Source organism: Mustela putorius, unplaced genomic scaffold, assembly GCF_011764305.1.
Source record: "Mustela putorius furo isolate JIRA1106 unplaced genomic scaffold, ASM1176430v1.1 tig00000281_pilon_pilon_pilon, whole genome shotgun sequence".
Taxonomy (NCBI): Eukaryota; Metazoa; Chordata; class Mammalia; order Carnivora; family Mustelidae; genus Mustela; species Mustela putorius.
This window is the reverse complement of record NW_025421343.1, coordinates 29,681,972-29,699,712: the sequence shown is the minus strand read 5'-3', so window position 1 is coordinate 29,699,712 and position 17,741 is coordinate 29,681,972. Positions and strand designations below refer to the sequence as shown.

Genomic DNA, 17,741 nt, shown 5'->3' with positions numbered 1-17,741 from the left:
GAAGCAGACTCTCCACTGAACAGGGAGCTCAATGTGGGGCTAGATCCCAGGACCCTGAGATCATGACCCGAGCCAAAGGCAGACACCCAACCGACTAAGCAACCCAGGCTCCCCAAAAAGAGTTGTCTTTTAGAACAAGATTAAAGCACACATGAAAGAAAACTGACATTTAACTATACTAAAGTTTTAAAATTCTATACATTCAAATATGCCATAAGCAAAATAAAAAGACAAGCTGCAGATTGGAAGAATATATTTGCAAATGTAAGCCAACGACAAGGAATTTGTTTTGTTTTGTTTTGTTTTTTAACATTTTATTTATTTGAGAGAAGGAAAGAGCATGCACACAAGTCGGGGGAGGGGGCAGAGGGAGAGGGAGAAGCAGACTCCCTGCCAAGCAGAAAGCCCGATGCCTGGTTTGATCCCAGGACCCTGAGATCATGACTTGAGCCAAAGGCAGAGGCTTAACTGACTGAGCCACCCAGGCGCCCCAAGGAATTAATTTCTTGAACACATAAAGAACTCCTATAAATCAGTATCAAAAAAAGACAACCCAATATTGTAAAATAACAATAATGATGATGACGACAGAGAGTATGATCAAGCACAAGAGCCCTTTACAGAATAGGAAACCAGAACAGCTAACAAGCATATGAAAAATGCTCCACTTCATTGGTAATCAGGGACATTAAAACCACAATGAAATACCATTACATTGGCAAAAGCTAAGAATTCTGGACATGTTAAGCATTGGTAAAGATGTGAAGCAAAAGGTAAGCTGGTGTATGGGCGTCTCAACTATGGAGACCAATTTACGGCTGATAATGAATTAGAAGGTGTTCATGCCCTAGGATCCAGCAATTCTACTCCTAGGTCAAGTTTCCTGTAGAGAAACGTTCCTTCAGTCAACAAGGCACTATGGAAAAGAATGTTCATAGCTACATCGTATGTAATACCTGGTAATACATACTTGGTTACAAGCTACCCCATCCACTGGAGAAAGGGTGAGTAGGATGTGGTTTACTCATTCAAAGAAATTCTCTACAGCAGCGAAAATGTGAATCTGCAGCTGTCTCCCCACAGATGAAGCTGGATGCAGAGGAATACACACCAGAAGAGACTACCGACATACAAACTTAAAACACACAAAACAATCATACATACACTGCTCAAGGATACATACATATGTAGTAAAATTGTAACGAAATGCATGGAAATGAGAACCACAAAATTTAGGAAGAGTCTTCATTTCTGTTGGGAGGAAAAGTAAGGAAAATATGATTATGGAATACAAACTGTTAGTAATGCTTTACTTCTTAAACTTTAGTTTTTATTTTTTTAAAAGATTTTTTATTTATTTGACATAGTGGGAGAGAGCGTGAGAGAAAGCACAAGCAGAGGGAGGAGAAGAGGGAGAGGGAGAAGCAGGCTCCCCGTTGAGCAGGAATCCTGACATGGGGTTCAATCCCAGAACCTCGTGATTATGACCTGAGCTGAAGGCAGAACCACCCAGGACCCTGTATTTTTTTTTTTTAAACACAGGTGCTGATTACATTAATGTGCACATCTTTTTTTGTCTATGTCTCATAGTATATTTAAAAGAAATATCACCTTTGTCTTATTTTCCTGACTAATCTCTCATGATAGAAATGTATTTCCTCATTTTGATAGAGAGGTATCACCTATTTTCCAATCAAGACTTTATGTTCCAGAATTGGGGTTCTTCCCCACTGGTTATTTGTAGAGAGTGGGGTATGATGCAGCTCCTTTGTATTTCAGGGGTTGTCATGGAAGAAAATTCTTCCAGTACTTTGTTGAAAAGGAATTAACCTGGTGATGACGATGGAACAGGGATGTGGAAGATACTGGTGCTTGGGATGGAAAAAGGAGTAGCCTGGTTAGAATAAAAGGAGTCCCAGGGACTGGGAAAGGGATTGGGTTTGGGGGAGTTTTCTTAAGAGGGCTGGATGTGTCAGGACACCTTGGTTAAGTATCTGACTCTTGATTCTGGCTCAGGTCATGATCTCAGGGTTGTGAGATCGAGCCCCACATTGAGCACACCCTGGGTGTGGAACCTGCTTAAGATGATCTCTCCTTCTCCCTGTGCCCCTTTCCCACTTCCAAAAAAAGAAGAAGAAGAAGAAAAGAGGTTTGGATGTGTCTCTTTAATGTGTCTGTGTCCAGAGTGGCCAAGGTTGGCATAAGTGCAGGGCCCTGAGAGCAAAGTGGAGGTTTCTGTGCTGTGCCAGCCTGTGGTCAGTGGGAAGATGGCAGTGAGGGCATTTGATGAACTTTTCAGAGCAACAGGGCCTGATGAACGACCACCCCCCAACAACAGCATTCTCTAAAAGAAGCAATGGGAACAATGGAAAACTCAAAAAACCACAGAAGAAAGATCCTTGGCAGCCAGTAAGATCAGGGGTTCTCGTAAGATCCAGTGAAGGGGTTAGAAAATCCCATATTCCACCCATACTGGAAGTCCTTTAGCCAGGCCTGAGGAAGCTCAAGGTTAGATTTAATTTAGAAAAACAGAGAAATATGATGTTTCTTGCACCTTAATGAATACACATTAAATTAGTATTAGAGAGCTACCACACTGAATAAGCAAAGGCTGGAGATTATTAGGAAAAGGTCCAAATACAGAGAAGATAGTGCAGACTTAGAAGGTAACAAGAAGGAAACAGCTAGGAGTCTCTTTTTCCTAGTTTCTCAAGGGAAGAAAATAACCTCCAAAGCACCAGGCCAGACCAATAGTAAAACAAGAAAATTTAGGTTCATAATAAGAGAACTTGTGTAACCAACGTGTTAGATAAACCAATCAGCTGGGCATCGCTGTGATTCAGCTTCCAAAAAATAAACCCTGTAGCCGACTGAAGCCAGACTTCCGAGAGTCAGATGACCAGAGAGAGAGAAATCCCACTGGGTGCCAGTTAGAAAACATCCAGGTTTGAGGAACAGTAACTAGCCAAAAAATACTCAGGAGTGAGTGGAGCTTTCAGGTATCCGTATTCTGTGACAAGCTGTTCACAAGTATGATAACACACTTACAGAAAGATTTGCATTCCCTATGCTTTAAAAAGGTAAATGTTATATAACTATTTTCTCTAATATAGGTTTCTGAAAATCAATGAACACTAAAGTATACTTAGAATAAGATTGTACAAAAGTTACTTTAAAAATCCATGTTTTAAGACTATGAACAGGAAAGAAAGCATATTGGGGTTCTCCAGAGAAATAGAACCAATAGTAAATATATAAATGTATAAATATATATATGTATAATACATATGCAAAGAATTTTATTATAAGGAATTAGCTCACATGGTTAGAGGCTGACAAGTCCAAAGATACGCAGGTTAAGTAGGCAGGCTGGAGATGCAGGAGAGCCAATGGTATAGTTCCAGTCCAGACGCTGGCAGGCTTGAAACCCAGGAAGAGTTGAGTCCAGAGGCAGGAAAAAAAAAGATGTCCCAGCTCGAAGGCAGTCAGCCATGAGGAATTTCTCTCTTGGGGGGTGGGAAGGAGGGTCAGCTTTTTTGTTGTATTCAGGTCTTCAGGTTGACGCCCACTCACCTTATGGAGGGCAATCTGTTTTACTCGGTCTACTTATTTGAATATTAATCTCATCCAAAACACTCATAGAAAACCCCCAAATAATGTTTGATCAAATATCGTTTAGTAAGGCCAAATTTATTTATTTATTTTTTAAGATTTTATTTTTTTTATTTGACAGAGAGAGAGGGAACATAAGCAGGGGGAGTGGGAGAGGGAGAAGCAGGCTTCCCGCCAAGCAGGGACCCCGACTTAATCCCAGGACCCTGGGATCATGACCTGAGCTGAAGGCAGATGCTCAACGACTGAACCACCCAGCTACCCAGTAAGGCCAAATTTCTAAAAATATTTTCATATTTTTAGAACCATCCAGGGGAACCATCCAGGGGTCCCTGGGTGGTTCAGTGGGTTAAAGCCTCTACTTTCGGCTCGGGACATGATACCACGATCCGGGGATGGAGCTGCATCCAGCATTCTGCTCAGCAGGGAGCCTGCTTCCTCCTCTCTCTCTGCCTATTTGTGATCTCTGTCAAATAAATAAATAATTAAATAAAATCTTAAAAAAATATATTCATATTCTAAATGTTTGCTCTGATTTCCAGATTTCGAATAAAGAAACCAAGCGAGGCTTGGTATGATTTTCAAATCACCTTTGTAGTTCTGAAACTATAGCCTGCCTTTGAAGCCAAAACGTAAATCCAATTACCATTATTATCATAATTCTGAGCTCTTCTGATATTAACTTTCTCAGAAAATTTTACCTTTGTTTGTAAATTTATGATAGTAAATATACAGTTAATTGGGAAAATAAAGTGATTCTTTTTTTATATCTTTACTGCATTATTTAGACATACTCAAGTGTACTGACTTTTGCCAATTTAAGACACCTAGAAGTTTTTCTGAACTTTGGCTATAATTTCGGATTTCTTCTCTAGCATTTCATAATACTGTCTGTTCAAAATGCAATATAGTTCTTATTGGAATCATATTCCTTGGAACGCCTACAATAAAGTTTGGTAATTTCCCCCAGATGTTACTTTCAGCTCCACAGCAGCAATGAAAGCCATTAAACTATTTTAAAAATGTGATATTTTGCCTTTTAAGTAAATTACAGAGACACTTTTATGTGTAACAATTGAAGCTTTGAGGTAATGATTGAAATTTACATTCTTCTTTTTGTCAGATATGTTTTATAAGTGAGACCATAAGTCTAAATTACAAAGTCTGTATTAATAAGTTTTATTAAACATTTCATGCCTAAAATTTCTTCTTTGTACTTAACATTAGCACACAGTAGTTGGTATTAACAATGTGAATGGTGCTTTTAAAATATTTTTTCTTTGATCAATTGGAACTCTCAGGTGAAATTTATATAAAACACTACTTCAAATTCCTTATTGTTGAAAATGATATATGGTCTTTTTAATCTTCTCATTGATGACTGCAAATCTTTGAACTATGAGCTTTAAGCAAGAATGATTGCTTTTTGGTTGAAGTCTGAGTTAGCACTTCCCAACTTCAGCACATTTCTGATCACTGTTTGCATTCATCCTTCACATCACCTGCAAAAAGTCGTGTTTTCATTTCAGAAATGAAAATCACTTGTTTTATTTTATATTAATTCTTACACAGTATCCAAAGACATTTCAGGATGTTTCAAGAAATGTTCTAAGCTAAAGTTCATTATCATATTTTTCCACAGTTTTAGAACGTGAACATTTATGACATTTAAAAGAAATGTTAAGAAGCTTACCAACATTTTGCTGACACTTCTTTCTGGGTGTTTCCCCCCACCCCTCTCCAATTTACAAGGTTCAAACACAGTATCCTTATAGAAAGTATGCATGTGGGGTGCCTGGGTGGCTCAGTCATCAGGTGTCTGCCTTCGGCCCAGGTCATGATCCCAGGGTCCTGGGATTGAGCCCCACATCGGGCTCCCTGCTTAGTGGGAAGCCTGCTGCTCCCTCTCCCATTCCCCCTGCTTGTGTTCCCTCTCTCACTGTCTGTCAAATAAATAAATAAAATCTTTAAAAACAAGTATGCATGTTACAAGTATACAGCTTGATAAATTTTCACATACTGAACACACCCATATAATTACCACCCAGATTAAGAAATAGAACAGCATCCTAGATGCCTAAATCCTGAACCCTCTTTCAGTCACTTCCTCCCCACCGGAGAGTAACCAACATCCTGTTTTTGTACTTTACATAAATAGAACCATAAAGCATGTATTATTTTGTGTTTGGCTTCTTTGGCTAAGCATTCAGTTTTTGAACTCATCTGTGATTTCACATGTAGTTCTAGACCTTTCAATCTAATTATATTCTATTGTGTGAGAGTGCCAGAATGTGTCTATTTGTGTTGTTTCCAGTTTTGTGTGTTATTAATGGTGCTGTTATACTTACTTTGACCAATATAGTACCTAATAACCACAGGTGCTCCTTAAGTTTAAATAAAATTAAGTTGAAGAAGAGGGGCTCCTGCCTGATTCAGTAGGTAGAGCATGGGACTCTTGATCTAAAGGTCGTGAGTTCAAGCGCTCATGTTGGGCAGAGAGCTTACTCAAAAAAATAATAGTAACTTTCTCAGTTGATTTAGTCACATTCCAAGTACTCAAAACCCACACACCTGCTGTGTAGATAACAAAGACTACAGACTACTTCCATCATTGTGCCAAGTTCCATCACATAGTGCTGAATTCATGTGTTGGTGTGCATACGGAATTGCTGGGCCACAGGATATGCACATGTTCCAGTGTCAAACAGTTTTGGGGTATCCATTATTTATATTTTGTTATAAATTCTCCTATTTTTTAAAAAAGACTTTATTTATTTGACAGATAGAGATAACAAGTAGGCAGAGAGGTGGGGGGGGGGTGGAGAGAAGAAAGCAGGCTCCCTGCTGAGCAGAGAGCTGGATGTGGAGCTCGATCCCAGGACCCTGGGATCATGACCTGAGCCGAAGGCAGAGGCCTCAATCCACTGAGCCACCCAGGCGCCCCATAAATTCTCCTATTTTAAAATACTAAATGTATTTACTTCTCGCCTAAGAATTACAATGCACTAAAAGTAAAACCAAATTAAAACCAAACTATTTAGAAGTAGCAATTGCTGGGGCATGAAAAGTTTCACAGGTCAAGCAAAATGTAGCAACATTATTTACCAAGACAAAGACCATGCCAAAAATGTTGCAAATGTTTCTCCTATGCCATTACAACAAAAGGTCCATTACCAATGAATGTCACAATAGGACTAATAAATCTTTACCAGGATTTACCTAATTAACTTCAGTGCTAATGTAGTAACAGTAATACTACTTACCAATGCTAGCATGCATTTCAATATTTCAGCAATTTAGACAGCCATGCTCATGTTTATCAGTTAAATCAGATCTGCACATAATCTGAACTAACACTGGATATTACCAATCTTTTTAAGTTTAGGCAATCAGAGGGGCCAATGTTGCTACTGTTTAAACTGCATTTAATCACAAATGAATTTGTACATTTGTACATATGCATTGGTCTTATTTTTAAATCATTTCTCCCCTCTTGGATTGCTCATTTATATCCCCTGCTCACTTTAATTATATTCTTTTACTATTACATATTACATAATACATAATTGCCCTTATATATCCTTTGAACATTTTAAATAACTAGTTAATATTTTTTTATTAAGGAAATTAGTCATTTGTCTATGTAAGTCTTATAAACATTTCTCCTCAACTTGTAATTTATCTTTTTTTTTTTTTTTTTTTAAGATTATATTTACTTGAGAGAGAGACCATACAAGCAGGGAGTGCGGCAGAGGGAGTGGGAGAAACAGGTTCCTGACTGAGCAGGAAGCCCAGACACACCTTGATGCCAGGACCCAGGGATCATGACCTAAGCCTAAGGCAAACGCTTAATTGAGCCACTATCCTTATTTATAGAATAATTTTAAATGCCATGTAGCCAACTTTCTTAATCTCTTCCTTTTTGGTTTTTGTGTTTTATGCCATCATGCTTTGAAAACCTTAATTTCTCAAAGAATTCTATGAAAAATTAAATCCTGTTTTTTTTTCTTGCTTTTGTTTTTAAAATATTTGATAGATCTGTAACTTACTTTGGCATAAAAAGTGAGGTGCAGATCCAGCTTTGTATCTTTCCAAGTGGCCTGCCATGTCTTTCTAAGACACTGCTATTTACCTACCTGGCATCCATTTTCCCTTTACTAACAGAACTGTGACTTTGTTTAGAGCAAGTAATTTGCCCAGCTTAAAATAGCATCCCAGACTCTTGCAGCAAGGGTATCCAAGGGATGCAGCTCTATACCAAGATATAAGGGGAAGTCATGGAGTGCCATTTCTAAATAAGGGCAACTTTGACTGACATGATCATTTTGGCATCTTTCACCTTTCTTTCTGCTAGGAATCTAGATGTAATACCTAATATGAAGCACCTACCTTGATACAATGAAAATGAAAGCCACACACCCAAAATGGCTCAACAAGAAGATAAAACAGCCTGAGTTATTGATGACATTAAGTTGCCATATTAGTCCTGGATTATATATCCTTGGATTTCTTAAGTGAGAAATATAAACTCCTATTTAATGAAGCCATTGATCATAGGGTTGCTTCTTATAACCACATATGTTCTTATCTGATGCAGTACTCCCACTTATTTAATAATTCATATCCCTCTAATAATTTCTACATTCAACGTGGGGCTCAAACTCACAATCCCAAGGGGGTGGCTCAGTTGGCTAAGCATCCAACTCTTGCTTTTGGCTCAGGTCATGATCTCGGGGTCCTGGGATGGAGCCCCAAGTGAGACTCCCTGCTCAGCATGGAGTGTGCTTGTCTCTCTCTCTCTGCTTCTCCCCCTGCTTGCATTCTCTCTCTCACTTTGTCTTTGCCTCTCTCAAGTAAATAAATAAAAATAAAAATAATAATAATAAAAAAAACAAATTCACAACCCGAGATCAAGAGTTGCATGCTTTTCTGACTGGGCTAGCCAGGCACCCTGATAATGCATCTTTTTGTATAAATTTGACATGCTACCATTATCATATACTAATTTTCCACATATAATTGGGTCTGTTACTGGAAATGCTATTAATCTAAATTACTTCAGTATTACTAATAGCTAACATATAAGCTAATGTTTATTGAATACCAGGACAATTCAAAGGATGACAACCCTTTGAGCCTTAATTATTTAATATTAATGTGTAGTACTTGAAAGCCTAAAACTAACAGTGGACTTTAAAAAGTGGAAAAGAAAGGATTAAAGGATTAAAAAGGCAAGCAAAGATGTTTCCATTATTTTTATGATGGACTATGGTAAAAGGCAACTAGTACTATGCTGCTAAGTAGCAACACTGTTATGCCATGCTGTAATGAAAAACACTAGGTTTGAGGTCTGGAGACAAACTTTTTTTTTTTAAAGATTTTATTTATTTATTTGACAGAGAGAAATCACAAGTAGGCAGAGAGGCAGGTAGAGAGAGATAGAGAGGAGGAAGCAGGCTCCCTGCTGAGCAGAGAGCCCGATACGGGACTCGATCCCAGGACCCTGAGATCATGACCTGAGCCGAAGGCAGCGGCTTAACCACTGAGCCACCCAGGTGCCCCAAACTTTTTTTTTTTTTTAATTTTTATAAACATGTAATATATTTTTATCCCCAGGGGTACAGGTCTGTGAATCGCCAGGTTTACACACTTCACAGCACCCACCATAGCACATACCCTCCCCAATGTCCATAACCCCACCCTTCTCCCCACCCCTCTCCCCCCAGCAACCCTCAGTCTGTTTTGTGAGATTAAGAGTCACTTATGGTTTGTGGAGACAAATTCTTAACTGGTCGGTCAACAGTGTTATTTCAGACACTAATTTCCTCATCTGTATAATGAGAAATGATTATACTCATTAGATGATCTCTAAGGTTTTGCCGAACTCTAACACTTTTTTTTTTTTAAGATTTTATTTATTTATCTGACAGAGATCACAAGCAGGCAGAGAGAGAGAGGGGGAATCAGGCTCCCCACTGAGCAGAGAGCCCGACGACGTGGGGCTCAATCCCAGGACCCCAGGATCATGACCTGAGCCGAAGGCAGAGGCTTTAACCTGCTAAGCCACCCAGGCGCCCCTGACTCTAACACTCTTAAAGACTCATGATTAAGGCTTTGAAATTCACTGGATGTGGATCTGAGTTCAGGATTCAACGATCAGGTTTATGTATGCATTCAAAAAGTACTCGGGATAAACTGATGAACATGTCAGAAAATGTCCTATCCCAGTGAAGCTTGCATTACTGTGGAGAATAACAATAATAATAAAGATGGGAAGTAATAATTTACCTCTGTTAAAATGTGTCGCCTGTCTAAAACAATTTAAAAAATATAAGACTGCATTGTAACACACACACACAGAGAAGACATAAAACATAACAGCTTAATGATATATGATATTAAAAACCAAACACCCATGAAAGGAGTCCTTCTCATGACTCCAAATACAAACCTTCTCCTTCCCCAGTAAGGGTAACCACTATTAACCTTTTATAGCGGTCACTTTATTTTTTATAAAAATGACTTGGCCAATTGGATTGTGGTAATGGTTGTACAACTATACAAACTTACTAAAAATTATCAAACTGTATACTTACGATGGATGAACTTTGTGGTGTGCAATATTCCTCATTAAAACTGTTTAAAAAAGACTTTGCACCTCAGTATGTATCTCTAAACGCTATTGCTTAATTTTGCCTGTGTTTGAACTTCATATAAATGGAGTAATACAGGGTAAGTTCTTTGGCTTCTCCTTTGTTCACCCATAATGATTGTGAAACTCTCCACGTTACATATGGTTTTAGTCATTCATTTTCATCGTGTAACATTTCATTGTGTTACACCTATATATCCACTCTATGTTGATGGACATGCTGTTTCCAATTTTTGGCTATTATGAATCATGTTACTACGTGCATGTCTCTTGTGGCATATGTATATGCATTTCTGTTGGGTATATATCGAGAATAGAATTGTGTATCTTAGCTTTTAATATTAAAAACACGTTTCTGATACTGTACTTCTTAACAAAAGCCATGACAAGGAAAACATGGCTTAGAATGTCAGATATGGACTACTGCCAATTTAACCTGTTCAATTTCATGAACTACTGAACTTCAGCCAAATGAGTTTTCATTTCCTTCTACATACCTACTATTCTCTGTCTAAATAGTCTTCCCTCCTATCTCTGCCTAGTTGACTTCTTTTTTTTTGAAGATTTTATTTATTTATTTGAGAGAGAGAGACAGCAAGAGAGGGAATACAAGCAGAAAGAGTAGGAGAGGGAGAAGCAGGCTTCTCGCTGGGCAGGGAGCCTGATGTGGGGCTCGATCCCAGGACTCTGGGATCATGACCTGAGCCAAAGGCAGATGCTTAATGACTGAGCCACCCAGGTGCCCCTGCCTAGTTAACTTTTACTTATCCCTAAGATTTTAGCTTGAGCATCATGGCTTTTATTCAATGATAGATTCTCTTGCTTTCTCAGACCTATACTTCTTATTTCTCCACTTGCTGCAATTGTTTTACAACTGTGAAACTAACTGGCGATCTCTCCAACCATACTGCCCCTTAAAGTCAGGGTGTGCATAGGTGGTTTCTGCATCACAGTATCCTTGCACTTAGCACAGCACCAAATAGGTCAAAGAACTCAATAAGTACTTGATGCATATCTACCTTCTCTTCACAGTCAGGGTACCAATTCAAATGTTGTTTCTTCTGAATGTTTTGTTCTTGGGGCCACCACCGATACCATCCTTTGAAAATAAAGTTTTATTATGCAAAAGATTGTCCTAAGTCCCATGGGCCAAAGAAAATTGAATATGAGGGACTTAGCACCTAGACCCATCATCATAGAGAATAATTCTGCATAAAGCTTAGAAAACATGGGAGTGTTTACCATTTGATAAGCATACTATTTAAGTGATACTTCACATAGCAACTGATTAATTTCACAAAGGTGAGCAGGGTCATAATAAAATCAAGCAAAAAGAGGGAATTTCAATCATTTACTTTCAACATAATGTGAACAGCAGCAATCTACTTTTCTATTATTTTTTTTTCTTTATCACCAGAAGACAGATTTCTCCCATAACCAGTCATTCTGTGTAATTAATCCTGTATAAATACTTTGGTATTTTGACATCAGTAAAGTCTGCTTGTTCAGTTTTTAATAAAAATTGCTCAGTGGCAACTATTGTAGAAAATCCAAGGTTTCTGTTCTTGATACATCTAATTTACTTATATTCCAAGTGTTAATTTAACAGAACTATTATAGGTAGCAAAGTTTACTTCCCCACTATATTAATAACCTTCATATGCTCTAATTATAAGTTAAATGTAAAAACTGTACAAAAAGTATTTTTCCTACCAATACCTAACTTATAAGAAAATCTCAGTGACAGCATTTGTATAGCTCCGAATGGTCTAGAAAGGATGTTGAAGAAATTTTTTTCAAGCCCTTGCAAACTATTAATATCTTCTAAGTAAAAACTTGTGGATACTAAAACTGAAAATAACTGAAACTGAAACTAAGTAAAGTTAAAACCAGGGTCACTACCAACATACAGTGTTTAAGACTGGGAATTATTTTACTAGTGCCATTAAAAAAAATTTTGGGGGGGGTGTCTGGGTGGCTCAGTGGTGGTGCCTCTGCCTTCGGCTCAGGTCATGATCTCAGGGTCTTAGGATCAAGTCCTGCATTAGGCTCTCTGCTCAGTGTGAAGCCTGTTTCCCCCTCTCCGCCTGACTCTCTGCCTACTTATGATCTCTCTTTCTTTCTGTCAAATAAAATCTTAAAATAAATTTTTTTTTTAAGATTTTATTTATTTATTTGACAGAGAGAGATCACAAGCAGGCAGAGAGGCAGGGAGAGAGAGAGGAGAAAGCAGGCTTCCCGCTGAGCAGAGAGCCCGATGCGGGGCTCGATCCCAGGACGCTGAGATCATGACCCCAGCCGAAGGCAGAGGCTTTAACCCACTGAGCCACCCAGGCGCCCCCAATTTTTTTTTTTTTTTTTTTTTTGGAGAGAGAGTGTGCATGCATGCAGGGAAAAGGGGTGGAGGGAGAGAGAGGGAACTTCAAGCAGACTCACAGCTGATCTTGGAGCCTGATACGGAAATTAAGAGTCAGATGCTTACCACAGAGTCACCCAGGAGCCCCTTACTAATGCCACCTTAATCATCCTGACACTCTTTCCTTTAATTAACCTCCAACCATGCTGCAACCTCAGCATATCAAAAGAATTTCAAACGAGAACCCTAACCTTAAGCTTCCGGTTTAATAATATGCCGTGTACAGGGAATTCTTTCAGATCACCACACTCCCGAGAGACATGGGTAGTGTCCGAAGTTTATACCAGTCTGTTGCAAAGAAAATATATTCACAAGTGGAACTTTTCTCAGAAAATATCATGATTTGAAGTTCAAAGATCTAAGAATGTCTAGACTTTACTGATGTCAAAATCTTATTTTTGGATTTATTTAAGAAGTGGCAACAGATTCTCAAACATATAAACTATTGCCAGGAAATTATACAAATGAGAAACAATACAGAAACTGTGATTCAGTTTCTTAAGGGAAATTAAAGAAACTGTTTATGAAAGGATGATAAAGCACTATTATTTTACGTTACCAGAGCAGAGAACTGCTTAGGGTGATTTTTAGCTCTATTAAGCCTTATTTCAGTCTGCCATGCCACGCAACCAGAAAGAAATATATTAATACAAGCCTCTTCAACTACAATCAAAGAAAAATTAAAAAAGAATTGTACGGGGGGCGCCTTGTTAGCTAAGTAGGTAGAGCATGCAACTCCTGATCTTGGGGTTGTGAACCCCATGTTGGGTGTAGAGACTACTTAAAAATAAAAATCTTAAAAAAAAAAAATTATATGGAAGATATTATAACTTCAAAATGGCGTCACAATTCCCTAGAGCCTAAAACTGGCTAAAATATACATAAAAATGTAAAAGACAAGTAAATAACAATCATCTTAAAATATTCAACTAGTTTTGCTGAATATGAAAAATACTGTTTTTATTAGTTTGTAGAAGCTTTGTTTTATTCAATGTTTAATTACACTGGAATTTTAAAAAATAAATTTGACTAAATTTTAAATAATAAAAATATCTACTTCATTATTTTAAGTCAATGCAAATTTTCACTAATTTAAAACTCTATATTAGCATTTTAATATTGGGGAATTTTTGGAAACATACATTGTTATATATAAAACTGTCTCATAATAGACCTTACAAATAAGCAAATTTAATAATGGTTCATAAAGCTTTATAAACCTTCCTAACTTGTTTAATACAATGAAAATTATAGATTTTAATTTTTAATCAAAATTTCAATTATTTTACAATCACTTTGAAACAGAAGTAAATATTTCTCATAATTCTCCTTTTAATGATTAACATTTATCATGATTACTACAACTGGTAACACTTAAAAACAGACACACACATACACACACACAACTAGAAGACACAATCTGGCTAGTTCTGTCTTAAAAATACTAATAAACTAATAATTAGGTTGGAATCATGACTTAAAATCAATATGACTTAGAAAATATTATGCTATAAAAACTCAAGGAAAGGACATTGTCATGGTCAGCTTATCACTGTTAGTACTGTACCTTGTACAAATTTACAAGTCATTTCCAAACTGACAATTTGTTTTAACGACCTTGCTTAGCACATGAAGATGTTGGCTGGGCTTGTAACATTATGAACTGTATCTACATAGACCCTGAGCATCAGGGTAGTTCTCACGATTAAATGCTATTATTTTTAAATACCTTTTTAGAACACAAATACCTTATCTTACATCATTAGGGAATAAACATGATCCACATATGTAACCTTTTATTCACATGTTAAAGAAATGACAGCTTAAAAAAATTAAACCATTTTTTGATAGAATGGGTCCCCAAATGCCTTGACTTATTGCTTAGTAAAATATTACCCCCTGGTACCAAACCCCCAGCTTCTTAGGGAAGATTCCAGAGTCAACACCATGTACATCAAATATAATAATTCATTGTAAGAAAGTACTGACTTTAGAAATTCCTTATACGTGACAAATATTTATTTTACAGTTGCTGCATCTGTAGTTATTGATCCTTCCTCATAACTTCATATTATTTTAGGCTCTAGAAATTCTATCCCTCTGGGTGCTTCTATTTGTTGCCCTAAGCTTGTTTAAAAAAATTAGTTTATGTAATTTTCTTATTACTCTACCTCAAAGATAGTTTCTCACTTTTCCTGCAGCTTAAAATAGGTTTTTTTCTTTTCTTTTCTTTTTTATAGTGGGAGAAGGAGTGAAAGGAGGGGAGACAGGCTTGGTACCTTTTTAAGACTTGCCTGAGAGTTGCTGGGTATTTCCTGACACATTTGGCTGCTAAAGGAATACATACTAAGAGATGGCCATGGCCATGTTAGCACATTGAGGACAGCAGTTAACTCCTCCAACTGAGACCAGAAAGGATAATATGATAATTTGCTAACAGTTATCAGGCATTTGCCATTTTATGGACATAAATATTTTATCTACTTTACAAAGTAATAGTAACTAAAGTACATGTAGAGTCTATGAAATAATTTGCAACAAAAATTTTACTAGCTAAATTTCTTAGGGCTTAACAAATACTGTACATTTGTTAGAGTACCTGATACTGGTTAGTAATACAGGACAAGGTGTTCTAAAGCAAAACACAGCTGGGAAGCATTTTATTTTTTTCTACTTCATTTAACATTGTTCAGGACCACAAGGTTTTAAAGGTCTCTTTCCAGCAACTTTTATAACTTAGGAGTACCACTTAAAAATATTTGCTGATGCTATAAATATTAGTATTTTCTACATATTAACAATTATAATAATGCCATATCCATTAAACCTCTGTTCCTTTGGTCAGAAAGATGAACAGAAACTGAAATCAGACAGTTAGGCATTCAAAAAAGTTTTTTCGAAGCATAACCAAGCAAACCTACGTCAGCAACTGTTAAAATTAGTTTTAGTTAGACTTCTTAATAAGGACATACTGAAGCACAAGTGAGACTTTTTAAAGTATATACAATACAAAAAACAAATTTAAATTTATAAATAAAAAGATTAATGGCCAAATTAAAGAATGGTTAAGCATCAGATTTAAAATATCTTAACTTTTAGCTATTCAGAAATATATTTTGTGACTAATAAGAATTATTTCATAAATATATATGTATAAATATAAATATATATCTACAGGATCTGTGATGCAGGAGAAAACCCTTTAAAGAAAAAAAAATTGCACTTTTAGATTATGAGGATGCTGCCATATTTACCCTTTGAATGAAATATAATTGCCATTCCAGGTGCTTTTGGCACAAGTTTTTAGGTGAATATTGACACAATCTTAAAAACACAATGCTTTTATATTTTATTCACTGGAATATGAAGAATCAAACAGAATTTGGAATTCTGACCCCCAAAAGTCCAGAAAACTGCAAATGCTTAATTAAATACAAAAAATATGGTTTTAAAAAGACCTCAAAACTGCCTTTACATGTAGAACATGTAAAATTTTACCATCAACAGGTTTTCTTCAATCACCTCAGCAAGAATTCCCCGACTACACACAAATGTAACATTGCCTTTTTCTACTCATATATGACTTGAATCACACCCCAGTATATAAGGACAAAAAATAAATGTATAGTAAAAAGATAGGATAAATCAGGAGAGGCTTTTTGGTCTTGAATTCTTCACCCACTAACAATGAAGCGGCACTGTAGGCAGCCCAAAACACACCAAACAGCTTTAAAAAAACAAACAAAAAAGACAAAAGACAGCATATTAGCAAGTCAATTAACATTTTTGGTATCAGAGAGTAAAATAAAATTAACAGTATTTTCTTAAAACAACCCTGACAACCAACTGTGATAAACAGTACAACTTACTGAGAATGTTTAAAATTATTAAAAATGTCTTAAAAATGTTTGTGGTTGTTCTGTTCCTTGTCTTATGCAAACGAAATCTTTTGTTATCAAACTTGTCTCATCATAGAAATCACCTGGGTGCCTATTAAAAAGAGAATCCCAAGGGGCACCTGGTTGGCTCAGCTGGTGGAGCATCAGACTCTTGATCTTGGGGTTGTGAGTTTGAGCCCCATGCTGGGTGTGGAGCTGACATAAAAATAATTTTTTTTTTTTTAAAGATTTTATTTATTTGACAGAGAGAGAGATCACAAGTAGGCAGAGAGGCAGAAAGAAAGAGATGGGGGGGGAAGCAGGCTCCCTGCTGAGCAGAGAGTCCTAAGCAGGGCTGGATTCCAGGACCCTGAGATCATGACCTGAGCCCACGGCAGAGGTTTAACCCACTGAGCCACCCAGGCACCTCTGAAAAATAAAATCTTAAAAAGAAAAAAAAAAAGAATTCTGGGATTCATTCTAGCTCTGTTGAATCAAAATCACTAAGGAAAGAGTCTTGTTATCAGTCTTTTTAACAGTATCCCTTGTGATTTGGGCAACTTTTGGGCAACTGCTTCAAGAAATTTGGCTGCTGAAAGAAAATGAATTGATCATTACAAAGTTAACCTTCTCCTGCTTCTTCTTCTAAGAAGTAGAAAAACAGATTAAGTGAAAATTTTACACGTTTATTAAGTGTAACAGCGTTTTCCCAGGAATAGGTGAAAGTATAGAGTTAAATAAAAAGCAGGAAAAAAAATAACATTTTGGTCAAGAATTTAACTAAATAAAATGTACCATGGTTTTCTGATTATACACATAACCAATCTTAAATTATTTCCACTAGAAATTTATACAGTACTTATTGATATAGTAATTTTATAGAGTAAAATGAGAGGAAGAACTTCAAGGGTAGAAATCAAGGAAACTATGATAGAAAAAGACTTGACACAGGATAGGATTTCTCAACCTTACACTACTGACATTTTGGTGCTGGATAATTGTTGTAGAAGCAGTCCTGTGCATTGGAGGATTTCTGGCAGTATCCCTGGCCTCTACCCACTACATATTACCAGAAGATTCCACTCTTAACCCATTTGTGACACCCTAAAATGTCTCCAGACATCGCCAAATGTCCTTGGGAGGCAAAACTGCCCTTGAAAACCACAAGTAGAGAGGTTAAAAA

The 17,741-nt window shown here is 36.9% G+C and overlaps 1 protein-coding gene across 2 annotated transcripts in view; it reads right to left on the bottom strand.

The window, feature by feature from the left end:
- Positions 1 to 3,890: 3,890 nt before the first annotated feature.
- YIPF4 (Yip1 domain family member 4) overlaps positions 3,891 to 17,741 on the bottom strand; it is a 41,405-nt gene continuing 27,554 nt past the window's right edge. The window contains exon 6 of one of the 2 annotated variants that reach the window (XM_013048654.2): positions 3,891 to 5,114. In XM_013048654.2, the coding sequence (XP_012904108.1) occupies positions 5,106 to 5,114 (9 nt within the window). In that variant the 3' untranslated portion in view covers positions 3,891 to 5,105. Of the gene's footprint in view, positions 5,115 to 14,459; positions 16,408 to 17,741 lie in introns of those variants that run through there. The other variant, XM_004777909.3, reaches the window with a different exon arrangement.